The sequence below is a fragment of the Kogia breviceps genome, chromosome X, assembly GCF_026419965.1.
Source record: "Kogia breviceps isolate mKogBre1 chromosome X, mKogBre1 haplotype 1, whole genome shotgun sequence".
NCBI classification, from domain to species: domain Eukaryota; kingdom Metazoa; phylum Chordata; class Mammalia; order Artiodactyla; family Physeteridae; genus Kogia; species Kogia breviceps.
This window is the reverse complement of record NC_081330.1, coordinates 48,384,152-48,411,512: the sequence shown is the minus strand read 5'-3', so window position 1 is coordinate 48,411,512 and position 27,361 is coordinate 48,384,152. Positions and strand designations below refer to the sequence as shown.

At 35.8% G+C, this 27,361-nt stretch overlaps 2 protein-coding genes across 5 annotated transcripts in view; both read left to right on the top strand.

The window, feature by feature from the left end:
* Window positions 1-27,361, top strand: part of DIAPH2 (diaphanous related formin 2) — an 886,560-nt gene that overhangs the window by 193,754 nt on the left and 665,445 nt on the right. For all 4 annotated transcript variants that reach the window (XM_067024271.1, XM_067024270.1, XM_067024269.1 and 1 more), the window contains one exon: window positions 8,225-8,364. In XM_067024271.1, coding sequence (XP_066880372.1) covers window positions 8,225-8,364 — 140 coding nt within the window. The remainder of the gene's footprint in view (window positions 1-8,224; window positions 8,365-27,361) is intronic.
* On the top strand, window positions 9,264-11,242 carry RPA4 (replication protein A4). The gene has a single exon (XM_059051359.2). The coding sequence runs from the start codon at window positions 9,968-9,970 to the stop codon at window positions 10,745-10,747; it is 780 nt and encodes a 259-aa protein (XP_058907342.1). The 5' UTR covers window positions 9,264-9,967; the 3' UTR covers window positions 10,748-11,242.

Below are 27,361 nucleotides of genomic sequence, written 5' to 3'. Positions count from 1 at the left end.
TCATTATTTCCTCAAATAATTTTTATGGCCCCTTGTTTCTTCTCCTTCTGGGACCTCTGTAATATGAATGTTATTCCACGTGATATAAGGATATGTTCTCTTATTCTGAGTATTACTTTTGGCCTCTGAAAAGGGTCTTGATTATAAACTATGTGTCCTGCAATGGGAAATGACAATATATGAATTTATCTCAGGATACTACTGTTCTGTATAGGTTTTTATCTTACAGACTTTGAGTTGATAATATTAATATAGTTTATACTATATTTTTCATGCAATTAAATTACTTTTCAGTGCAAATTGAATATAAAATTATTTGAAACGTTATAATTAATATATTTATTTTAAAGTATCTTTTCTATTTTGGGGAAATTAATTACTTACCTCCAATAACTTCCCTTTACAAGATGTTTTTCTTATATAATAGGAGAAAAGCCATCTAAAGGTTTAGCAATATATTCAGCTTTGTATAACCCACCAAATACATCATTCTTAGAAAAAACAGGTAGATCAACTTCTGTCAGGCACTTGTTTTTTGTTTCCTTTTTCTACTGGAATTCATGGGACTTATGATGAGAAATTGGCTTTTCAATTTCTTATGCTTTTAAACGTATAGGAGCCTCTCAGAAGCACACTGTGAACCTTTGTAGATACAATTCCAAATTTGTTAATCTATGACATTGCTTTTTTAAAAAATTATATTTATTGGAGTATAATTGCTTTACAATGTTGTGTTAGTTTCTGCTTTAAAACACAGTGAATATATATATGTATAACATATATATATGTATACATATATCCCCATATCCCCTCCCTCTTGAGCCTCCCTCCCACCCTCCTTATCCCACCCCTCTAGGTCATCACAAAGCATGGAGCTGATCTCCCTGTGCTATGCAGCAGCTTCCCACTAGCCACCCATTTTACATTTGGTAGTGTATATATGTCAGTGCTACTCTCTCACTTCGTCCCAGCTTCCCCTTCCCCGCCGTATCCTCAAGTCCCTTCTCTATGTCTACCTCTTTATTCCTGCCCTGCCACTAGGTACATCAGTACCATTTTTTTAGATTCCATTTATATAGCATTGCTTTTGCAGAAAACTGTAGTGAACAATAACACACTCACTTGATTAAAGTAGCCAAAGAAACCTGACTACATTAGGGTTTATAAATCATCGTCGATAACAGTAATGGCATTACTGTTTTCATGAAAATAATATTGTCCTTCCTATTTGAAGATCATACCCCTGATAGTAATCCTTATTTTGTGCATACTGTAGTTGAAAAGACCTTTGTACAATCAATAGTTTTTCCCAGTGCCTGCAGCAAGACACTTTTACAGCCTAGAACTGTGAAGCCTTTCCTCAATTTATAAATAAATCTGTATTTACATTAAAGAATGACAGGTCATACTCAGACCAGGTCATACACAGACCAAGTCAATTTAAAATCAGAAGTGGTATCTCCACTGCAAACTTAAAATATTCTTTTTAGAATATTGCATGTTTGGTGTTTTTTTTTTTTTTTTTTTTTTTTTTTTTTTTTTTTTTGACTGAGGAATTGCAATCTTGGGCACTTATCCAAGAAACTTGAAGACATACAAAAACTGAACATGAATATTGATAACAACTTTGTTCATAATAATTAAAAAAATTAGAAACAACTGTCATTCAATGGATAAATGGTTAAACAAACTGGTACATCGATGCCACAGAATACTGCTCAGCAATGGAAAGGAAAGAGTCATCGATTTGACAACTGGGATGAATCTCCGAGGAACTATGCTGAGTGAAAAAAACCAGTCCCCACTTGGTCATGGTGTATAGTCCTTAAATATTAAATATGCTGATGAATTCAGTTTGCTACTATTTTGTTGAGAATTTTTTTTTTCTTTGGTATGCGGGCCTCTCAATGTTGTGGCCTTTCCCATTGTGGAGCACAGTCTCCGGACGCGCAGGCTCAGTGGCCATGGCTCATGGGCCCAGCCACTCTGTGGCATGTGGGATCTTCCCGGTCCAGGGCATGAACCCGTGTACCCTGCATCAGCAGGTGGATTCTCAACCACTGTGCCACCAGGGAAGCCCGAGAATTAGTATATCTATATTTATATACTGGTCTGTAGGCTCCTTTCCTGTGATTTCTTTGTCTGGATTTGGCATCAATGTAATACTGCCTCTGTAGAATGAGTGAGGAAGTGTTCCCTTCTCTTCTATTCCTTGGAGGAGTTTGAGAAGAATTGGTATTAATTCTTTAGAGTTTCATAGAATTCACTATTGAAACCATCTTGTTCGGGACTTTATTGGGAATTTTTTAAAATTACTGATGCAATCTTTTTACTTGTTGATGGTCTTCTGAGATTTTCTATTACCTCTTAAGCCAGTTTTGGTAATTTGTACGTTTCTAGGAGTTTTCCATTTCATCTAGGTTATCCCATTTATTGGCATGCAGTTATTCCCAGTATTCTCTTACAATCATTTTTACTCATGTAAGGTCAGTCTTTATGTCCCCATTTCCATTTCTGATTTTAGTTGCTTAAGTCTTCTCTTTTATTTCTTAGTAATTCTAGCTAAAAGTTTGTAAATTTTTATCTTTTCTAAGAACCAACTTTTGATTTCATTGATTATCTCTATGAAAAGAATAGATAATTCTGTTTTCTATTTTGCTTCTCTCCTTTCTAATCTTTATTACTTACTTTATTCTGCTTGCTGTAGGTTTAACTTTCTATATTTTTTTCTAGTTCCTTAGTTGTAAATTTAGGTTGTTGATTTGAGATCTTTGTTCTTTTCCCTTTACCATACTAACAATTTTTTATTGACACTAATATTTTTTTGAATTTCATTTTATTTATTTTTTTATACAGCAGGTTTTATTAGTTATCCATTCTATACATATTAGTGTGTATATGTCAATCCCAATCTCCCAATTCATCACACCACCACCACCCCCCTCCACCGCTTTTGCTTCTTGGTGTCCATACATCTGTATCTCAATTTCTGCCCTGAAAACTGGTTTATCTGTACCATTTTTCTAGGTTCCACATATAAGTGTTAATCTACGATATTTGTGTTTCTCTTTCTGACTTAATTCACTCTGTATGACAGTCTCTACATTCATCCACGTCTCTACAAATGACCCAATTTTGTTCCTTTTTATGGCTGAGTAATATTCCATTGTCTATATGTACCACATCTTCCTTATCCATTCGTCTTTCGATGGGCATTTAGGTTGCTTCCATGACCTGGCTATTGTAAATAGTGTTGCAGTGAACACTGGTGTGCATGTGTCTTTTTGAATTATGGTTTTCTCTAGGTATATGCCAGTAGTGGGATTGCTGGGTCATATGGTAATTCTATTTTTAGTTTTTTAAGGAACCTTCATATTGTTCTCCATAGTGGTTGTATCAATTTACATTCCCACCAACAGTGCAAGAGGGTTCCCTTTTCTCCACACCCTCTCCAGCATTTGTTTTGTAGATTTTCTGTTGATGCCCATTCTAACTGGTGTGAGGTGATACCTCATTGTAGTTTTGATTTGCATTTCTCTAATAATTAATGATGTTGAGCAGCTTTTCATTTGCTTCTTGACCATCTGTATGTCTTCTTTGGAGAAATGACTATTTAACTCCCCTGCCCATTATTGGATTGGGTTGTTTGTTTTTTTAATATTGAGCTGCATGAGCTGTTTATATATTTTGGAGATTAATCCTTTGTCTGTTGATTCATTTGCAAATATCTTCACCCATTCTGAGGGTTATCTGTTCGTCTTGTTTGTAGTGTCCTTAGTTTTCAAAAGCTTTTAAGTTTCATTAGTTCCCATTTGTTTTCTTTTTACTTCCATTACTCTAGGAGGTGGATCAGAAAAGAGTTTGCTGTGATGTATGTCAAAGGGTGTTCTTCCTATGTTTTCATTTAAGAGTTTTATAGTGTCCGTTCTTACATTTAGGTCTCGAATCCATTTTGAGTTTATTTTTGTGTATGGTGTTAGGGAGTATTCTAATTTCATTCTTTTACATGTAGCTGCCCAGTTTTCCCAGCACCACTTATTGAAGAGACTGTCTTTTCTCCATTGAATATCCTTGCCTACTTTGTCATAGATTAGTTGACCATAGGTGCATGGGTTTTTCTCTGGGCTTTATATCCTGCCATTGATCTATATCTCTGTTTTTGTGCCAGTACCATATTGTCTTGATTACTGTAGCTTTGTAGTATAGTCTGAAGTCAGGGAGTCTGATTCTTCCAGCTCCATCGATGATTGTTCAGCAGTTATTAGTGATTCTCTTGCTCTCGCAAGAGGGAGTGAGAGCACGTGTCCTTCTACTCCACCATCTTTTTTTTTTTTTTTTTTTTTGCAGTACGCGGGCCTCTCACTGCTGTGGCCTCTCCTGTTGTGGAGCACAGGCTCCAGATGCGCAGGCTCAGCAGCCATGGCTCACAGGCCCAGCCGCTCCACGGCATGTGGGATCTTCCCGGACCATGGCACGAGCCCGTGTCCCATGCATCGGCAGGCGGACTCTCAACCACTGTGCCACCAGGGAAGCCCTCTACTCCACCATCTTGAACCAACTCAAGCATGTTTGGTTTGATACTAACATTTCATATCAGAGTAGGGTGGTTGTGATTATTAAACTGACCGAAGTTTCTTTTGGTTCTTTGTGTAGTGTTTTAGAATAGTACCAACACAGTCACACTGGCAAGTATCTCCATTGTAATGATTTTCAAATTAAGGAATGGTTTCAAATTATGAAAGCTCTTTGTTCACCCAGCTTTGGAATAGCATGATGTATGCTAATTGGAAACTTTGTCTGTATTATTTTTTAAAGATCAAATAGGCACAGTGGTAATTTTCATTAATCTCATACAGAGCAGCTAATTAAAACTTCCATTATTATCCATCCATTATCTAGTTGTTTCCTTTGTTCATTATCAGAACAGGATGTTAATAATAAGCCATTCTTGTATTACAGCCCTATTAAATATAGTGAGAATTAGTTTAATCTCTTGCACTGTTTTGTTTTTAGGTGATTTCTTTAATATTATGTTGCACCATATTGATTTTGCTGAAGATACTTTGACATTTTGTAATAGAGATTTCAGAATTAAATACTTGTTGCTTTAATTTTTTACTCAATATTGAGGAAAGGTAACATACAGTAAAAAAAAAAGAAGTAGGGCTTCCCTGGTGGCACAGTGGTTGAAAGTCCACCTGCCGCTGCAGGGGACATGGGTTTGTGCCGCGGTCCAGGAAGATCCCACATGCCGCGGAGCGGCTGGCCCCGTGAGCCATGGACGCTAAGCCTGCGTGTCCAGAGCCTGTGCTTCACAACGGGAGAGGCCACAACAGTGAGAGGCCCGTGTACCGCAATAAATAAATAAATAAATAAATAAGTAACCAAAGGACCAGAATATTAGTGTTTTATTCTTGCAACCTCACTAATTACGTGAACTTGGGAAATCAGCTTGATTCTCTATTTATGTAATGAGAGCATTAGAACATCTGTCTTTTACGGCCAGTCTTGGCTTTCCATGCTATCATGTTTTCATAATTTTCAAATATGAGGTTGTGTTAAAACCCTGAAGTTCTTCTAAGCTTGGTAAAAGTCATTTGTTCTCTAAAGTTATATATCTTCTGTCTTGCTCCATTACATTGTTTGCTTCCATTCCTTATAACTGTAGAGTACCCTCAATTATATAATTTAAACCAGTTTCTAAGCCTTGGAGGAGGGGTGATTCCCAAGGTGACAGACTGGCCCAGTTGTTCCATAAAGAATATCTCATACACAACCATGTACAAGAAAGTATCTAACATTTTCTGAGCATCTTACTCTGTCTATGAGACAACACATACGAAATGCCTGTTTGGGGCACTTGATATGCATTGTTTTACTTAAGCCTCATAATAAATATGAAGGGTCAGTGTTTATTACCCCTGTGTCACGGATGAAGAAACAGGTTTATAGAGATCTGTTCAGTCGTCTGATCACAGATTACCTAGAAGGTAGGTGAAGGCCCATGATTCATACCCAGTGGCAGTTTGAGCCATCCTCAGCATACCATATACTGTCTAAGTTTACCTGTTGTATACAAGCATATCTGAATATATTATAATGGAATGTCTCAGGACTGTAATATTCTAAAGTGAAACTAAGCTGAATTTGGAAGCTTTGGCATGTTGAAGCTCATCAGTCATTCACCCGTTTGGTTATTCACCATTCATAGATCTATCCTTCATACAAGAAATATATACTGAGTACTTAACTGTGTGCCAGGCACTGTGTTAAGATCTGGAGATACAGTAGTGAACAAGATAGGCAAGTTTCCTGATTTGTGGAACCTGTGTTTTAATGAGGAGGACACAGTAAACAAGTGCTAAACGTGATAAACTTATATAAGACTGTTGGGCTGAGATTTAAATGATGAGAACCAGCACTGGAGAGGTCAGAGGTAAGAGTCTTCCAGGCAGAGAAAACAGCAAATACAAAGGTCATTTTACAGGAATAAGCCCTATATATAAGCCTCCAGGGGAGTCAGTATGGCCTTGCCATTAAGAAAATAAGTTTAAGGATCATATGAAAGTGAAAGTGACAGCAGATCTGCAAAATTTTATACTATAAATGTTTTTTATTCCTTGTGGATATGTAGCCTTAAGAGATGGGTAAATTAGTTACAGAAATGTGGAAATGATTTCACGATGATCGTTTTACTTACTGTGCCATCTGTGTGGTGATTCATTCAGTAGACTTCCTGAATATTTACTGTATATCCTACTAAAGCAAGAAAAATCAAGTCCGTGGCCATTACACAATAGATGGGTACAAAAAGTATGAAATTGTATTCCTTATTCTGTAATTGTTATGGACAGATTCAATAACAGCACACTTTTGTTGAGGCTCACTAAACCCCATCACTGTGTTAGATACTTGGCATACATGGAGTTCCCAGTCTGGAAGAGAAAGAGACACACATAATGACCTCTGCCCCAATGTCTTAAGTGCTATAGTAGTGATAGTGTCACAGTAGTATAAGGGAATAGAGTTCCTGTACAGAAGACTTTATCAGACTTTAAACATTTACTGTTTAATGGAATTTAAAAAAATTCAGACATTAAGAATGATTGACAATTTCTATATCAGGAGGCATTCTCAATAAAAAGCCAAATAGTATGAAACCCCAGGGAATCTATTTCTCATTATTAACATATTGTTTTTTTTTCTTAAACTCTATATCCTCTAATGATATAACTTCTATCAAATCGGAAAAAAATTGCTTTCCTTCTTCTAGCTTAGATACTTAGCAGAAACTGAGTGTAATTCATATGAATTTACAAAATGGGACTCAAGCTAGCGTTTTAATTCAGGGGGATACATTTGTAATACAGGAAAGAGGCAGTTATGATTCTGTAGATCTGGAATGTGAAACTATGAGTTATTAGTACAATGAAAGTGTTGATGATGTATTCCTTCCAGCCTTTTCCGCAAACTACTTACATAGTTATGGCAAGGTGATGAAGCTAAGGAGCTGTGATGAGATAATGAGTTCTAGAAATAACCCCATGAATATTGGAAATTAAGCTAAAAACTAGTCGCTATCATATGAATGCATTTAATGGCTTTTTAAGATTGCTACAGCATGGGATTAACATAGTTAGGAAGGAATAGTTAGGAATTGGTGAATGCTCTATACTAATTTGTTAACTAACATGCTAATTGGAGACTATATTGTTTTGCATTTTAATAAACATTTTCATTTGGTTTTCAGATAGGGTGATATTCTGACATATTTCAGTAGATTTGGGTTATGTATAATGTTTTGCCTTACATTTTCTCCACTGTATTTTGTAGAATAGAATATAAATAACTAGGAAAATTAATAAGATGACTGCTAAATGTTCATCCTGTGGGTTAAGGAGGACCAGCTAATGTTAATCCTAGTGCCTGGATTGTAAATTTAAGCGTCCCTGTCAGTGATACTTTATGCTACTTAAGTCCATATTCTGTTCAGGTTATGAGTACCATCAGTGTAATTTTCCTTTAAATGAGGCTGAGGAGAGTGTTGAGATATATACAACATGATTTTACCACGTGAGTTTTATGACCAAAAGTTTTTAAGCACCTGGCACTCTGTACACATTTTTATACAGTAAAATATTTGCATATTCAATGCATTATTGTATTTTAAAAGTTAAAAAAAAACCTGTTGTTTGTCTAAAATAATATCTTTTTCTTTTAATAGGGAGGGCTGAAAAACAGCAAACATGAATGCACTCTGTCTTCACAAGAATATGTTCATGAATTACGATCTGGTATTTCAGATGAGAAACTTCTTAATTGCCTAGAATCTCTGAGGGTTTCTTTAACCAGCAATCCTGTCAGGTAGGTGCTTTTTTTACTGTTTTGGTATGATTCATACAATTTGTACTGTATATAATTTTTGGGAATATAATCACTTACGTCATTTTAACCTCAAGTTTTCCTGACCAGAAGTCTGATGTTAGTTAATAAAACAACAATGTCTAATTATGAGTTTGTAAACATTTAAAAATATATAGCTAATCTGATCTCTAATAACATGCAATTTTAAGAATATAAATATTAGTCGGATGGTTAAGTCCTCTTTGATTATATAAAATATGGGTCCAGAAGTTAAACATTCACATTTATATGAAAATCTGTACTCAGATAACAATTATTATGTATTTATTTATAAAATAAATTAAGTACATTAGCTCTATGATATTTTTCCTTTTTAACTTGAGAGGTAAATATAGTTTTGTATTCTATAAGTTTTAGATATGTCATTCACACATTTCTGTAATTTGGGATAGCAAAATTAGTTTATTTTAACCAATAAAGTAAATAAGAAAATATTAATAAACTCCTCAAAAATCTACACATTTAGGCTATTACCTAGGTACAAAGGATTTTTAAGGAAGTTCTTGCCAATGGTGGATTCCAATAACTGATGTTCTTTTATTAACTATAAAAAGCCTTTCAGTTAATTATACCCCAAATAAAATGTTTTTATAGGGAAAAACAGATTTTCAGTGTAATATGAAAATATTCTGGGATCTACTTACACAATTTCTAAAATATTAAGTTTAGAAATTACTGGATAAGAGTATAGAGAAACCATATTTTGATTTTATTCTTGTTCTTCCTAATATATGATGGGATTTGTACTTCCCTGACCTATCCACAGAGCCTTGAAAATAATATAGAGCTCAGTTGTTTCATTTGAATTTATGTATAAATTGAAATATATTATACTATTTATTTTTACCGATAATGCATTTGGCAGGATAACTGGAAAAGCGTTATTCTACTATAAAAAATTTAAAAAGGTAATGGTAAGATATGACTTGCGTTTGAATACGATAATTATTCAGAGGTGGCTGTCTTGCCATTTTTTCCAGAATGCTTCTGGTTTTAATGATTTGAAAAAGTTTACTGGTGGACAGTAAACGCAGTGGGTTGTCCCCCGTCCCCCCCTCTTCTGCTGCTGCCTCTGCCGCCTCCACACACAAACTATACTGAACTTATTGCTCTGAAAATTGCTGTTGAGTGGTTGAATGAATTGAATAAATGAGTCTTTTAGAAGTGACTACAGAAGTCGTTACATTTAGGAATGAAGCAGGGGTGGGGGGAACCTAGTAAAAATGCATTTTTATAAAGATAGCGGGAAAGGTTTGAAATTACACACGGGCCCTTTAAGATGTAGGGGACCAGCTACCCAACAACTCCAAAGAATTGTGGGATGAAGTGAGAAGCTGGCAGGTCTTGATTGGTTAGAGACAGCTGCATCCTGGCAGGTGATTGGCTCCACAGTTGCGTGCATGCTTGTGTCGTCAGAATCCCAGCATTCCGTCCGTTGTAGCCGTTGTAGCCGTTGTAGCCGTTATAGCCTGCCTGTGGAACTCGCGGAACTTGCTGACGGGAGCCAAACCCCACCACCTAGTCTGCCGGAGCTGCCCTTAAAATGAGTAAGAATGGGTTTGGGAGCCATGGTGGCATCTCTGCTGCAGGCGGAGCCGTCGGAAGCAATGACCCACCGTCTCAGGGCAGGGCAGCCCTTGCTTTTAAGTCCATACGATACAGGTCCCGAATCCAGGAAATTATACCTTGCTGTGTAAACCAGCTTCTCACCTCCACTGTGATTGATAATGTATTCATGATTAGGGGAATCGAGGTTTCCCAAGTCTCTATCGTGGGGATAATCAGGCAGGCAGAGACGGCCGAAAACTACGTTCTTTACAAGATTGATGATATGACCGCCAAGCCTATCAAGGTCCGCCAGTGGGTCGGCAGAGATAGAGCAAAGCAGGGGATAACTCTCCTTCCAGTGGGAGTATACGCCAAAGTGTTAGGTATCCTCAGATGTTTTGCGGAGGTGAAGAGCCTTGAGGTGTTGAAAATCCGTGTCCTGGAGGACATGAACGAGTTCACCACACATATTCTAGAAACGGTTAACGCGCACATGATCCTGGATAAAGCGGCCTCTGGGCAAAGTGTCCCTGTTGTTTCCTCAGAAAAGGATGAGGCCCAGATGCATAGCGAGTACCACCCCGACTTCATCCGGAAGGAGGTGCTGCGTTTGATTCACGAGTGTCCTCGACAGGAAGGCAAGAGCGTTTGTGAGCTCCAGACCGAGCTTAGCAATCTGAGCATCGGGACCATCAATCAAGCCATTGAGTATCTGACTGTCGAGGGCCACATCTACTCCACTGTGGATGGGGAGCATTTTAAATCTGCTGATTGAAGCAGCGAGAACTTTTGTCATTTTCTGAAGACCCTGCCTCCAGTTGTGACTGAGTTTGACTGTTTGACTTTTAGTAAGTAGATTTCTTTAAACAAAAGATTGGAACTGGCATCCTTTTGGAACTTCACTGCTTTTCCAACTGCTTTGAACTTCTCTATTTTTCTAACTATATTTGAAGCTCAGAGGGAGATGGCGATGGATAAATTGACTGGCCTTTTTGTAGAGTTTACCAGCAAGCAAATGAAAACACTCTTGGACGGATGATTTTGGGGGAGAAAAGGTATAGAAAAAGTTGAAAATTATTAGTTGCATGGGAGCTTCTTCTGAAATACCTACATATTAGGAGAAAGTAGATGCAGTCAAGGAGCCAGTTAAGAGACAAAAAAAAATTCTGTTGTTTTTACATTAGACTTATTTTCTATGTTTGGATTTAGCATATTATAGTCATATTAGTATCTCTTGCGAAATATAGTAGTTGATTAATTCAGATGTGCTAAAGATAGCAGTTTATGAATTCAGTTCAAATGTTCATTTAGTGATTTGCTCTTATACTGTAAGTTTATGTTTTTTAAAAGATAAGATTATACTATGTTTAAATGGGAGGGTCAGCTTTGACTTTTTTTCTTAAAATATGATTAATGATTGTTTCAAATACAATATGGAGATATTTGGATTAAATTACAGTCTCTTGTAGTTGCATAGTACACAGATACCAGACTGTATGTAAGTTTCATGTTCTGATGTATTATTTATAGTACTAAATGCTCTGTTTTATGCATAAGAAGGTTTATTCTTGTAGGGTAGACAAACAAAAAGTAATAATAGGAATTCTATTAAACTTTGCAAGTTTAACCAAAATTTATTTAAACGTTTTATTAAAGCAGTTTTGCAAATCTTTACCTCTCTGTGTGATTTTATTCTAAATTCATTTGAAAAGTCTATAGTTTTGTTTTTGAATATTAATATTGTAATTATCCAGAATAATTTTTTCTCTTCTCTATATGATATCAATAACATACATCCTATTTGTAGTAATACATTTTAGTATAGGTTATATGAGTTATGTGAGGCTTTTAAATAATTGAACACACTAAGCACTCAGTTGTACATACACTGAAGATGGTATCTTTCAAGTTACTAGCTCTGTTACATTAGTGGAAAGAAAAAATATATACATTCAGATAGGTAGAAGAGAAAAGCATTACTTGTCTCAATCACAAAAAGAAGGTGCAAAAACAGAAAATCTCTTAAAAGCCAACAATCCATACTGTTAGAATGTGGCCTCTTTTTGTCAGTTCTTAGGAAAACTTATCAACAGTTCCTTGCTTAAGCTTCCTGAGGCATAAATTTAACTTCTCTTCACTTCAAAAGCAAAGAAGTCATAAAGGACACTCTTTTGAAAACCACAAATGGTTAACATACTATAAACGTGTTTGTTATCTAAATTATCAGACATCTTTCCAAATTCTAGTCTTCATAAACATAAGAAATTCTGAACCACTCTTTGTTGAAAAGGTTGCCTGCCCTGGGGAAAATCATACTGAAGGAGAGACAGACGAGGAGCATATTTCTTCCTCAAGATGTCAGTGCGGAAAGAAATAGTCTAAGAGACATAATATTCTTTTGTGGTATCACTTATACAAATATTGGAAGCCTGAGATTAAAATCTGGTATTTATGACTTCGTAGGTCACTTTCCTAATTGTCAAGTTGATTCAGTTGGCAGTTGGCTGGGTAGTCACCTTTCCCCTCACTCTAGGAATATTTCTAGGGCTAAAAAAGCTTTTTTTGGCTGCCTTTGTGCCTGAGAACTGACACTATATGTATACCCGAATTTAAGGCCAGGGACCACCCCCCCTTCCTGCCCCATCCTTTGAGGGGGACTGTCCTCTATCTTTGTGACTTGGAGTACTTTTTAGCTTTGTTAATTACCCTAGCACCCTCCCCCCATTCGTGTGTTTTACTGGGTTTCTGCTGCAGGTAAGGGACTGCAATGGAAGAATACTAAGTAGTTCTAGCTATAATGTGAATGAAAATCAAACATTTTGAGGCAGAAAGAATTGCTAGATTGCCGTACATGCATATTTAGTGCATGTTAGGGGTAGCAGATTTTTCAAATTCACTTTAAACCATCCACTTGGTATGCAGACTTCTTTTTCAATTTTGTTTAGACGGTGAATAAACTTGGCCAATGCTCCCCTTCCTCTTCAGTTCTGCCCTGTATGTGAGCCAAATCTTTGAGGATAAGATAGAAATCCTGGGGAAATACTATTGACTATTTTCAGCACGGACATTTAACTCTGAGGAACCTGATAATTGATAATTATAAGCCAGTGGGGGTTGTTTTTCTATGGCTCATAGGCATAAGAAATGTATGCATTTATATTGAAGTTGATTCTAAATGAACGGAATAAATAAATTTGAAAATGTTTTCAAGTCAAAGCTAATACTGTCATCACAATTGTTAGTACTTGTTTTATTTTACCTACTAAATTTAGATTTATATTTTGAGTAAATTATAAATTGTAATTTTACAATTTCCATTCACTTATAATGATGAATGAAAAAAGGTAACCACTGAGAATTCTTTAGTCATTAAACCGTTAGTGAGCACCTACTATATGCAATAGGAGTTAACTTTCATTTTAATAAGCTTAAATTTAATTGACTTCTGAAATGCTTATCAAAAATAATAGTTAATATTTTAACATTTATATAGTACTTATTATCTGCTAGGCACTGTTCTAAGAGAGAGAATGTGTATGTGTGTGTGTCCCTGTGATTTATAATAGAGGTCCCTGTGCCTCGATTTCTATTTCCAGCTCAGACCTTTCTTTTGAAGTTCAGACGCCATCTCCAAATGTCTTCCCAGATGCCCTACAGGCATCTTTGAAACATTAAAAAATAATAGCAAGGAACACTTAACATATATACCATTTTTTTATCCCCCAGGAAATGTTCTAAGAACTTCAAATACACACATACAACCAGGGAATCATTATGATTAGTATTAATATTGTTCTCATTTTATAGATGAGGAACTTGAGGCTCAGAAAGGTTAAGTAATTTGCTCCATTTTAATGTTACATGGCTAGTAAGTGTCAGAGCTAAGATTCCAATCCTGGGTCCTTATCCACTTCTTTGTACTACCTCACAATAAGGAAAGTCTTTTAAAATACCCTCCTTTCATTCTTGTCACATACTAAATATTTTGACTTTATTTCTTTCATTAAAATTTGCCTGACTTGAATTTTTTAAAAAAAACTATGAAATATTTTAGCAACAAGTATAGAGGAGAATATAAAAACACCTCTGTATTCATTACCAGTTTAAGAAACAAAATTTATTTTTATTATAGTTGTAGAGAACTTAGCCATATAACTCATTAATGTTTAATGACACTATAACATCCTTTGAGCCTGCGTTTTCACTGATTAAAAAATCATCTGAAAGTCTACATCTTCTATAAACCAGTGCATTTATTTTTTGAAGTGTACTATCTTTGGGCCTCTCGCTGTTGTGGCCTCTCCCGTTGCGGAGCGCAGGCTCAGCGGCCATGGCTCACGGGCCCAGCCGCTCCGCGGCACGTGGGATCTTCCCGGACCGGGGCACGAACCCTCGTCCCCTGCATCGGCAGGCGGACTCTCAACCACTGCGCCACCAGGGAAGCCCTGAAGTGTACTATCTTAAGAATATATATCATTGCATTGAAAAGTCGTCTTCTTATGACCTCATGGCTCTTTGTAGTGAAATTTGGGACTCCTTTGCTCTATACATTATGGATGATACTTCTAGTAATTCAAATGCCATCCATATGATATTATTCTTATATGGTAAATCAAGAAAGCTTTTTAATTTTACTATTGAGAGTTACTTTTTTTTTTTTTTTTTGTAATACCTTAGGTTGGGGCAGTTCAATGAATAGCACTTAATATTATGTAGGGTTTTTTTTTTTTGTTTGTTTTGTTTTTGCGGTACGCGGGCCTCTCCCTGCTGTGGCCTCTCCCGTTTCGGAGCACACGCTCCGGACGCACAGGCTCAGCGGCCATGGCTCACGGGCCCAGACGCTCCGTGGCACATGAGATCCTCCCAGACCGGGGCACGAACCCGTGTCCCCTACATCGGCAGGCGGACTCTCAACCACTGCGCCACCAGGGAAGCCCTGTAGTTTGTTTTTATATATCAGGTGGATATCCCAGAAAGGAATAACAAATCCCCCTTGTCCATATGGGGCCTGCATATGGAGCTTACATTCTAGTAAGAGAAGTCAGACAATTAAAAATATATATATATATATATATATACATACACAAAATGTCAGGTTGTGATCTGTTCTGGGGAGGGAATGTTGCTATTTCATATCACATGGTCAGTGAAGGCCTCCCTGACTTTAGTGACATGTGAGCAGAGATCTAAAGGAAGTGTGGAAGTGATCTGTGTTGTCCACTGGAGGAAGAACATTGTTAGAAACAGGAAGCAGCAGCAGCAGCAGCAAATGCTTGGCCTGTTCCAGGAATGTCAAAGAGGCCCGTGTGGTTGGAGGCAGAGAATTGTGAGCCATTGGTATGACTTTGGCTTTTACTCTGAGTGAGCTGGGAAGCTGTAAGAGGGTTTTGAGGAGAGTAATGGCCTGGCCTGACCTAGGTTTTTAAAGGATAACTCTGGGCAGAAGCAGGGAGACCATGTAACAGGTTGCAGTGAAGGAACTAGAAATTTCACAGGAATTCTAGAGATAGCCGTATAGCTGTGTTTTGTGGAGGCCAATATGGAAGGTCAGTTGACATCCCAGGGTAGTCCTAGAGCCTGATTATTTTTGTCATGAATCTTCAACTCAGCAGCAGAAATTCATGGTGCCTCTCCCTGATTTGTTGATTGTGAACACGGACTCTATATGAGTCTGCTTCTTTTCCTGATATTAACTGCCTGGCCTTCGCTGTATTCCTCATTTAGAATTCTTAATGGGGAGATGCTGGTCCCCATTTGTTTCTGCTCTGGCAAAACTTTTCATGCCAGGCCACCTCAGCCTACAGGCCCACCTACCTGCTGGCCACACCTCTGGTCAGGGGACCGACCCTAATCGAGTCATTCGTGTCCTTGGGAAGGGAAAGGGAGGCAAGGTGATGTCCAGAATTTGACCACCTCAGAAAGTGTCTCTTGAGAGTGTTGCCCTAAGAAAAGGACGAAATCAATGTAAAAATAAACCCAAGAAAAAGAATAACTTGTATAATAATAAGTAAACTATACAGAAAATGAAGAAAAAATAGCATGTAGAGGGAAAAATCACCTTGAATGCATCATGTCTTATTTGTTATATAACAGTAAAAGAATCCTTGAAATTCAACAGTAATCATTTAATATTATTCTTCCTTATGTAGAGCTATCATTAATGAAATTAAATTTTGTTAGCCTTGTTCTCTTATAAAGAAAATTTTTCTGGATACTAAATTATGAGAGAGAGCATGTTATATGATAGAGTACCAGTAGAATGCCAGTCATGATCCAATCTGATTTCCAGGCCTTGATTTCTCACTCTCTATGACCTTAGTCCAATCAGTGAACTCTTTGGGCCTCAGTTTTTCCATATGTAAATGAGATTGGAGCCTTCCAGCTCTAAATTTCTATGTTCTGTGTTCTCTTTTGCTTAGTTCCAATCCTCTTACTTTTGCTATAGGAACTAGATTATTGTTAAGAAATGATTTTGAAGAGTGAGAAAAATGTTCCTCTATTAAGACTAAAAGATTTCCTAGCATTCTATTATTTTCTTGCATTTGTAAATATATTTAACCAACTCTGGATAGGTATTTAGTTTTATTTTATTTTTTTTAAGGTATTTAGTTTCCTTTAAAATATTGAAGGAAGCAGTTTCTGTGTCTCTGTTACATAACTATTTTCCAAAGCTGATATTCATTGGAATCTGGGCATTTGCCCTCTTCATGGCTGATTTGCTTCTGTACCACAGTTTTAACTGATTTCTTTTTGTTCGGCCCCTAGCAAAATAGTAAATATATAGACACTCATACACACACTAATAGCTTTACTAAGCATTTTCAAAGCAAAGTCATTTCAGAATATTAAACAGTCATGATTTTCAAATTCATATAGTATTTAATCACTTAGATGATAAAGGCTCTAAGAAAGTAATTTCTTTATATTATTTTCTGCTGATGGCAAATATTTTAAAATTCCTTTTATAAGCCATTATTAACTGGCCATATCCCAAATCACTCCATTACTATACATTCCTTCAACAGTTATTTTGTACTGTACACATTCACCTGCACCTGCTTATGCTGTGTAGTAATTTCATGCATGTATGTCTGCTTTTCTCATTTCGATTTTAGACTCCTCTGGGGAAGGGAACCTCTTGCCCTCTTATTTGTTTCATGATGGCAAGTATGGTGTAATTTATATACAATAATGTGTGATTTGATGTAGATGTTGACCCACCATCAGTAAAAACCTATGCTTCTCCAGCCATGAGAATGAATTTGCATTAATCTGGCTGTATTTTGTGGCCATGCATTTTAAGATGTAATCGGAGAAAAAGAATGAAGCAAACTTCCTCCATACAAGAGTGAAACCTATTGGTTTGATTTGAACCATATTCATCAGCTACAGACAACGTAGCATGCTTTCCACGATGGTCTTTTTATGGTTGCATGGTGAGTTAATGAAATTGAATGTTTACAACTCTATTTAACACCCTAAAAATCCATGAGTTTTGACTATAAAATAAATCCCAATCTGCCACCACAAATCCCATTAGACTTTGCACATACCATGGTCTGTGTGTTTCAGAATGAGAACTATGTTATTTACAGATTTTTGTTCATATTCCTCTACTAAAGTTTATGAAAGGAAGCAGAGCCTGCTGAGAAATGACCAATGAGTTTGGACAATTTTATTCCCAGCCAACCCATTACAGGATGCATAGGTATTTGGCAATACATTTTATGAAGATCCAAAGAAATGTGTAGCAATAAATCATTGTCACTCAGCTTTCTCAACACATGACAAAAACAAGAAATACTGGTTTGAAGAATAGTATGAGAGTTGTGATTGTGTAGAATTCTTTCAGAGTTGTTGCTGAAATTGCCTTATAGCTTGAAGGGTATATTACCCCACTAGGAAACTGTTTTTTTCTGTTTTGCTTGGAATCTTAGTTATCTGCTAAACTCATGGCATAGTGTGTATATTTCCTTTCTGTGATGATAGCTTCCTCAGCCAATCTTTTCAAGCAGGTGAAAACAGATAAAATATCTTTTAGAGTTTCTGTAGGTGTAGTTATTTGCATTACCTCTGGCATATTTGTTTTTACTTGATATTTTCGAACTTCCCTTTAGATTTAAACATATTTTTCTAGCACATTAATATGCATTTTAACATAATCATCATAATGAAAATAGCTGACTCTTGACAGTAATACAAATTAGGAATAGAAGGTGCTTTCTGAATTATGGGTGTTAATAACTATTTGAACAGCCTATATTAAATGCATTAAAAGCTTGGCAAAGCAGCTGACACTACTTAGAAAGTTAATATAATGTTAGATGCAGATCAATACTCTAAGAACATTTTGCACTGGACTACTTATGAAAAGCAGAATAATGAGGACAATTTTTTATGGTGCAGAAATGGGAAGAGGACTTAAAATTGTGAGCACATCTCATAAGGCAGCATTATGTGCAGTATTGCGAACTCAGGGTTGTATTTTAAATTTGTTCACTTTAACTTGCAAATGCATAAATCGTTTTAGAAGACCATAGTACATTTTTACATAGACTAGAAAATAGTAAATTCAGAGTAGTTATGTCAAATTGTATGCTTTCTTTTAAAATCTTGGTCAATAATTTGTATTAATAGCAACCATGTTGGCTCATTTAGCTAAGTTGGTCCCATAAATATTCAGTGACATTGATTTTAATTATATAATATTAGCTTCAAAACAGAATTTTAACTTAAGGCAGATCCAATTTATATCTCATAATAGAACCAAACTAGATCTATGTGTCCTATATTATTTTCAAAAAGAAAATCATAGGAACAGCAAATACTGACTCGTGTTTCTGAAGTATTGTTTCATTTGGGGAAAATGTTAGAGACATTAAAGTAGAATAAATGATGGCTCCTATGTTGGTATTTATTTTATTATTATATGATATAGGAAGCTCCACCAAGGCAATGCATTTTCTCATTTAAATGATGTGTTTTAAATTTGAAAACCAATATGTATATATAATAATTGTCTAAAATAATTAGAAACTTGTAACTGGACATGTAATTATAAAGGTATATAAAAGCTAGCAGCAGAGTCTAGGCACAATAGTTTAATGGATTTCTAAATAGATGGTGGATTTCTTTCCATTTAAAAATATCTTATATGCATTTTATTGTATTTTCTGTATATTCTAAACTAGCCTTGGGAAGAAAAAGCTTATAAATATGTGTTGTTTGAGATATTTTTATTTTGGTTTATATGAATTAATTTAACTAAAGGTCTTGGACACATACTAGAGTTTTATATACTTATTATTATGGGACTGTTACTAAAGCAATTGCAGCTTTCAGTAAGAGGTGCAGATATCCCAATACCATTAAGATGAGGGTAAAAATACAAGCTCCCAGTAAGGCGGGAACGTGATAGTTTGCAAAAAGTCTAGGACAGTGTCAGGTAGTGATTTGAGTATAAAATAGTTCCAATTTTCCCCATAGCCAAGGGGAAAAAAAGGCAGAGTATTGACAGACATAGCTGTTATCTGATGAATGACAGTGCATTTATTTTTCAGGGAAGGACATTCTTTCTGATTCTAAACTCAGAGAATTTTATTTTGTGTTTCTTTAAACGAGGGGTATTGAACAACACAGTAGAGTGAGTCTTTGATAGTTTTCCATAAAGTACAGAGGATTTCTGTGAATGTCCATTTCCTCCATGGGGCCTTGAGTTTAAAAAAAAAACCCACAAAGTCATATTTCTACAAAGACCCAGAGTAATAGTACTGGTATACAGCTTCCACATAATCCAAGCTGCTACCAAGGTGTACTTGAGTAATGTCCCTGAGGCTCTCCCTCTGGATTATCCATCATCTCTGCTGGACTTTCGATAGGAGCTGGATAGCTGACAATTCACAATTAAGATGCCAGCTAGCGCCTAGAGCACAGGTATTCTGTGTAGTCGATTGAAAGAAGATCCATGTGCACTAGATAACAGTGTTTGCTCTATGACCCCAGCTGTTTGATTGGTGTTAGATAATGGGCAGCTAATTTGGGGAGATTTCCCATCTGGTCAGTAAAGCTGTAGGTGTATGGCCTCTCACATCGGGCAGTTTAAACCTGAAAATCTTCTGTTGAGATGGAATCCATGAAGGGAGAACATAGAAGGCAGTATAATTGTACTTTGAAAAAGTAAATCAGCTTCAAGTGAGATAGCTAGCTTAGTAGTCTGCCATATGAATGTGAATGTCAAACCTTCATACGCTCAGAATCAACCCACTCCTATTTGTTAGGTCTGTTCTGCAGCACCCAGCTTACTGAAGATATGCAGATTTGGTCTAATTCTATTTTGGAGGGTGCTGCCCGAGTACTGAGTATTGCTATAGGTTTTTTTAGGGCAAGGCTATGGTACCATACCACCCTTGATACCAGCTTCCAAGAGAGTTACCTGGATATCATTTCTTAAATTGGTGCATTCAACATTCATTCATCAAAAAGTAAACTGGAGTGTTAAATGGATTTTAAAAAATTGAGTTACCATAAATTTCCATATGTGAATTAGCATTTGTCAAAGAATAAGAATACCCTGAAATGAATCCAGCACTAAAACTATATTAAGCATTTTAATTTGATATAGAAGATGCTTAAGAATTTTGTGTTGTTGAGGTCAACATTATAAGTATCAATTAAAATGGCAAAATAGTTTAATTGTAAGTGGTATGGGACATTGCCCTAGGGATATTCTCTGACCTTATGACATGTTTTGTATCTTGAAAAAACTGTCAGTTTATTTCCTCATCATTACTTTCTCCCAGGAATAGAATGCAGGATATGCTGTGCTGTGTTATCATGTGAGCTTTTCATTAATTTTGGTTTCTGCTATTATTTAGTATTGTTTATAAATGACAGAACTGATTTTACATGTTGGAATCGTGTGTTTGCTGATGACAGTAGTTTGATGCAAGCATTCACCTTCATGCATTTCTCAACTCTTTCAAATGATCTTGGAAAATTGGAGAAATAAAAGTTAAGAAGAGACAGCTATAGAGGAGTTAATTTCGAGGGGCAAGAACAAATTATACATGCATATGGATTTTTCAAATATGTGGCTGGAAATTTCTGAAACATATTGATAGGAGGGATGCTAAATAAATATGTATTATCAAATAGTACTGTGGAGATACAAGCACCATGCTGAACACATACTGTGGAGCTTAGGTAAGCGCGATTCTGGACTTAGAGCACTTGTCCATCTATTCAAGGATTTGACTCTGAGCCCTGTGTGTATGATTTGGGGTCATCTGTGAGACTCCTTGTTCATCACACTTGCCCATTTTCTTATTTGCAATATCTCTTGCGGAGTTTTTACATTTCCATTGTCAATACTCTAGTTCAGGCCTCATTCCATTTGCAGACAGGAATTGACAGCGGAACTGATTGTCCAGCAGAGTTCACTGTTCACTGGGTTTGTTTGTTATAGCCAAAGTGAGCAAGGCAAAGCACAGAGGGATAGAGAAGTTAAGGAAGTTATCAGGAAGTGTAGAGGAGGAAAAAGTTTTACTTGACCCTCTTAGGGACCCTGGCTGGGTCTGAAAATTAAACTGACCAAGGTTAACAGGAGAAAAGCATACAAATTTTACTGAATTTTTACATATACATAGGAGCCTTCACAAGAGGATGAAGACCCAAAGAACTGAACAAAGCCAGAAGCTTTTATGCCCTTTAGACAAAGAAAAAACAAATTTGTGAGAAATTGACAAGACAAAGGGATTTGGGCTAGGGGTAGTAAACGATGAAGAAGTAACTAAGATGATAAGGATTAGTTAACAAAGTTTATTTATACAGTCTTCTGCATCCTCAGTTCCCTGCCTCGGATGATAAGAATGCGTTTCCTTCATGTGGTACATACAGGCAGGATGGGTGACTTTTACATGGGAGATTTATCTCCTGCCTTCATGGAAGAAGGGGCTGGGTTGGGGAGCAGTGAGGTCAGAGTGACCTTCTTGGTTCTGCCCTTTTCTCTGACTCCTTCAGCTTAAGATATTTATTATGCCAGAGTGCGATATTTTGAGGTATTGTGTTCTGAACTCCATCAGAAGCAATCTTAAGATGGCTGACCGCTTCATTAGTGCTGGGTAAGGAAGCAAGTAAGGCTAACCAAGAACTGTTATTCCCAAATTAAAGTTGAATGGCTCCATTTCTTCCAGGTGCTTCCTAATACTTGATTATTGTGTCAGGCCAAATATCAACTAACAATTACTACATTTTTTTCAAGTGGATGTTTACAGATCTGTGCTTCAGTGGTATGTCTACAATCTATAATAATGAATTGCAATATGGCAGGGCTCTGCATCTGTGCTGAGCAAGTTAACTATTTTATTTATTGGTATATGGGAAGTATATATATAAAGTATATTTTTGGATATCCCCAACGCGTTTATTATCTAAAGTTTCCCTTGCTTCTTGATAGAATCCGTAATAAATAATTTAAAAAAATCCCTCACTGATATTGCTTTCACATCTAAATATATACATTGATGATATTTGAATATATTTTAACTTTCATCCAATATTCCTTCATGAAAGGAAAATAACCAAAAAACTTGTAACCACTAATTGGTGATATATTTGTTAATTGTTGATAATATAGTTGAATGGGAGGTATGTAAGGACTGAGGAATGATTGATTCCAATCATGGTTTTGCCATTAACAAGCTCTGTGATCTATAACAAGTCAATAAAAATCTTTATTTTCTTCATCTGTAAAATGAAGGAGCCAATATGGAGTAACTTAGTTTAATTTCACAACTAGTAAAGCTACTCTTGTGAGTGCATGTTCTTTCATAGAGGTTTGTTTATAAAAGAAGATAAAACCTTGTTGTTAATTTAAGTTGTGTTTTGTTTCGGTTTTTAACTGTTCCAATTGAAAAGAGAGTCGTTGCATTTTTGAAGGAGGTCAAAGTTACTTAAGCAGTTAAAGCATTATGTTTTCTTTAAAAAGCATTCGTATGTTTTGAAAGACTTATCAAATATGTAACTTTAGGAGTGGCTATGTTTCTAGATTTTTCTGAAAGTGAGTGCAAGGCAGGTTGAATATAGTAGAAGGCTAATATTTCTTTCTTAGAGGCTTTAAACTGCATTGTAATCCTATAAAGGTTTTATCTGTATGTCATATACAGTTTATTATTGTTGTTTTGTTGTCATTGCTTTAGATGATTTATATCACTGTGGAAGAGAAAAATAGTTTTTTGGTTTAATTTGTGTTAGATAAGCCTTAACAATTCTCACGGGATTTAATGTGGGGTTATTAAAGATTTTGACTGTTCACTGTTCAATGATTATGTTTTGAAAAAATTTATTAAAGTTGGATGTATTAAGATGTTTAACTATATTTAAGAGTGCATGTATGTAAATACAGGTACACACATAATTTCCATAGTATCTTTCTCAGTTTTAGGAGAAGGGGGTTTTAAAATATTATATAAAGGTAAACTAGAAAAGACCAGAAATTTACCATTACAGATCACATTCTGAGACAATAAAACATTTGAACTTGCTGAGATTTTTTGACATCCACCATGAGGACCCAAAGAAATGGTTCTTTGTGGTTTGGTTGCAGTTATCCTGTGCTAAAAATATGCAGGAACATTAAATTTCTTTGGTCTTTGTCTACATAGCTATCACACTCTATAATGAGTCTTTAATTATATGTTTTTGGAACTGCACCTGGTAGGTGAGAAGGACTGTTGCATTTCTGTTGTTCAGTCATCAAATAGCAATTATCTTTCAACTCCCCTTACCCCTGTTACCGTGAAAGAGCATTCATTGACCTTCTCGGCTGCCCACTGGAACCAGTTAGTATAACATGCAGATTGGTGTAGGAAAAAAGGAAATGTGTGGCGGTATGTGCTAATACCTCTCTGTTTTCCTCCTTGCATTCAAAGAACTTCTTACCTTATTCACAACAGATAAACTTGGTGTCAGCTCTCTTTCATTTCCAGGGTTTATAAATTAGGAATGTGATTTCCTGGAGTAAGTTCATTTTAACAAAATTCCACTACTGAAAGAAATTGGATGTCCTGTGGAGTGTGTGATAGAATTTTAACTTTATTACTTAGCTTAGGAAAATAAACCAATACATTTTTCTTGTGGAAGTTAACATTTTATTATAAGTTTGACTGGTTATATCACTAAGAAGATGTCTTAAGTATGCTAACATAATTATATTCACAATTTCAAACATATGAAGAAAATTTAAAATATGACTGGCTTTTGCTTGAATATTTGGAATGCTCTTTCTCCCTGCTTCCCCTCTATTTACTACAGATTAAAGACTATTTTTAATTTCACTCACATTTTTGGTACATTTTGTTTTCATCATTACATTAGGCTAAGACCATCTCATAGTTTTCTAAGAATACTTTTTAAATGAGGGTGGGGAGGAAAATATTCTTTGTTTGATAGCCTTTTGGGCATTTTAACAGATTTGGACTTAAGCCATAACGACTATCTCCAAAGTATTGATAATTTTGAGAGCTTAAGAAATTGATTTTAATAAATAAGGAAGTTTTATCATTTGAGGGAGAATTTTACTTAAACTATTGCCCTCAGGAGATTTTTATATGTAACTCAGGCATTTACAATTTGTTGTGAGCAACTCTTAAAAAAAATGTGTGAGTAGCATGAAACAGAGCAGGATTTTTCCAATGAGACCTGATGGGGAGAATAAATGCAGCCAGGTGAAACCTTCTTAAGCAAAAAACAGAGGATATGGGGAAGGATGGAGTGTCTTCTTTGGTGTTTTCTAAGGAAATTGTAATCTGTTTCAATACTGAAGTCAAAACCACTGAGAGCTGGAAAATTGACATATTCAACCTATTTATGAATCAGGTGAAATAACTGGTCAGTGAATATCATGCGTCAAAGGGATTTGTACAGATGTCTGGAAATGGCAGTGTTAACAAATAATAGATATACTAAATTGGTCAGAAATAGTTCATGTACTAATCTACCATGATGAATAGTTTTGAAGGACATTGAAATGCCCAAGGGTATTGTATTTACTTTCATGTAGACAGACCTGAGTGGATATATATTTTTTTATCTGGTTAAGACCAAGGCAGTCATAGCGTATACAAATCCATGTTGTTTTTGTTGTTAACATTTAACTTTTTCACGGATGTATGTTATTGATAGTGGAATTATCTATGAAGTTGATTTGGCTGAACAAATTATCCTTTAAAAAGGCTGAAAATACTAGGTTTTTCTTGGCTACTGTTTGGAGATACTGATCTGTGGACTGAAGGTATGATACTGTTTGCATTGGGTTGTGCATTGGTTTTAATCACCCAGTACCCTTTTTCTTTCCATAAGGACCTATAACTAAGGTTTGGTTTTAATTTCACTGAAAACATTACATTGGCAACAACGGTATTAAAATGAGATGTTTCCCTGGTATTAAAATATGTAAACACCATTTGCAATCATCTTTAAAGTCTCCTCAACCCTTTGAATTAGTTGTTTCGTGTCTTATAATTTTACCAATTTTCTCAATTCCCCCAAGAAACTCTGGACTATCCTTCATTTTATTTGATGTTCCAGTGATATGGGTTGTAGTATGAGATTACACATGGGAATAGAACACCATTAGAGAGAAATAAAATTCTTTGTACAGAACACATAACCCTCTATACTAGCCTTTAGCACTGTACAAACAGTGATAAAGGGATGACATGCCTAATGTTGGACTTTGGCACATGAGACCAATTGCCTTTACTGCTTATGGGACTCAGGATAGAACTTCCTAATTTTAGCTTTAAGCCTTTTGAAAGAAAGATGTGAATCTGGACAGTCTAATTATAAATGTGCATGTAGTCACTACTTCCTGTTATGTCTGTATTGCGTATAGTATACTGAACTCATCCGTCCACTAATCTGATTTTAAGTTATATTTACATGAACTGAATTAAATAATTCAGAGTCTGAATATCCAACTTACGGATAAAAGGTTGAAGTTTTTGGAATCTGTGAAGGATTTTCCTTTACATTTATGTGTGAGGGAGCAGAACATCATTTCCTCGTAAAATAGGCACATTTATAGAGTTTTCCTCACTTTGTTTTGCCCTGGAGAGCTAAGAGGGGAGAATCTTGCTTTCTCATGGACTTAGGGTTCAACGAATCCTCTGATACTTTCATTAAATGTAAGATTTTCTTTCCTTTGATCGTGCCAATCAGTGTAAGTGGGCCCTTTAAAAATAATGACCTCAGAAGTTCTGAAAGCCTAGGGTAGATTTCTGTTTTAAAACCTTGATATATTTATCTTTCTGCCAGAATTATTCATGAACTATAAATAGACCTCTCTCTCTCCCCACATCCCCCTTCCCCCACCATTGTAATTTCTATGTCTATTTCAATGTGAATTGGCCAGCATTAATATAGTAATGAATATACACAAAGTTGAATAATAGCAATAAGTTAAAGAAAGCACATGTGTGGTGCCAAATATTTAAATTATGAAATCTTTTCCAAAAAATCAATCAATAAAAGTTTAGTGTCTATTTAGATTCTTCTGCATATTTAATACAATTAAAATACTTTTCAATAAATGAATGGGTGAAATGTTATTAAGTGTTAATATTTTTGAAAAGGAGTCTTTAATTTATGCCTAAAATCATACTGTATTTTGGACAAGAAGATTTAAAGAGCATTCAAGTTTTTGATTTTTAATATTTTCAGAAATATCTTAATACAAGTTCACTGTGCACGATTTCATTTAATAGTCACAAAGGTCTTCTGGGGTACAGGTACTATTCTCATCCCTATTTTAAAGCTTAGAGGTTTTAAGTAACTGATTAAAAAATAACACAGCGAGAATATGACAGAGATGGGATTGGAACCTAGATCTATCTTCTTCTAAAGCTTATGCACTTAACCATGTCACTCTGCGATCTCACAGAGATATTCCATTGATGAATGGAGGGTTATTTTTCTGACCTTTGAGTAAACTTGGGAAAAGATCTCTAATTTTTAACTTCTTGAGCATTATAGGGATGTTGGACTGCCTTACAGATATAGCCACACCTTTTATATCTAAGGTCAGAAAATACTGTCTCATTGTGGGTCAGTCCTCTTCCCTAGAAAATTTTCCTGGCTTCTTTTTCAGAGTTCAGATCTAATCTTGGACTCTTGCTCACTCGTATGTTAACTGTCCTCACTGATCTTTCTATTGTTTTTGTTTGGGTGGTTCATTTGTTCCACCTGGTCCCCTGTCAAGTCATGGTTACAAATATCACCATGTATTTGTAGCATGTGAAGACAACCCTTTAACGTAGGTAACTTGATAACATAAACTCACCAATATGTTAAATACCAAGAAATGAGATTATGGAATCACCAATATGTTAAT

Bases quoted from the DNA above. Each gene is read 5' to 3' on its own strand.
- RPA4 (XM_059051359.2), top strand. From the start codon at position 9,968: ATGAGTAAGAATGGGTTTGGGAGCCATGGTGGCATCTCTGCTGCAGGC.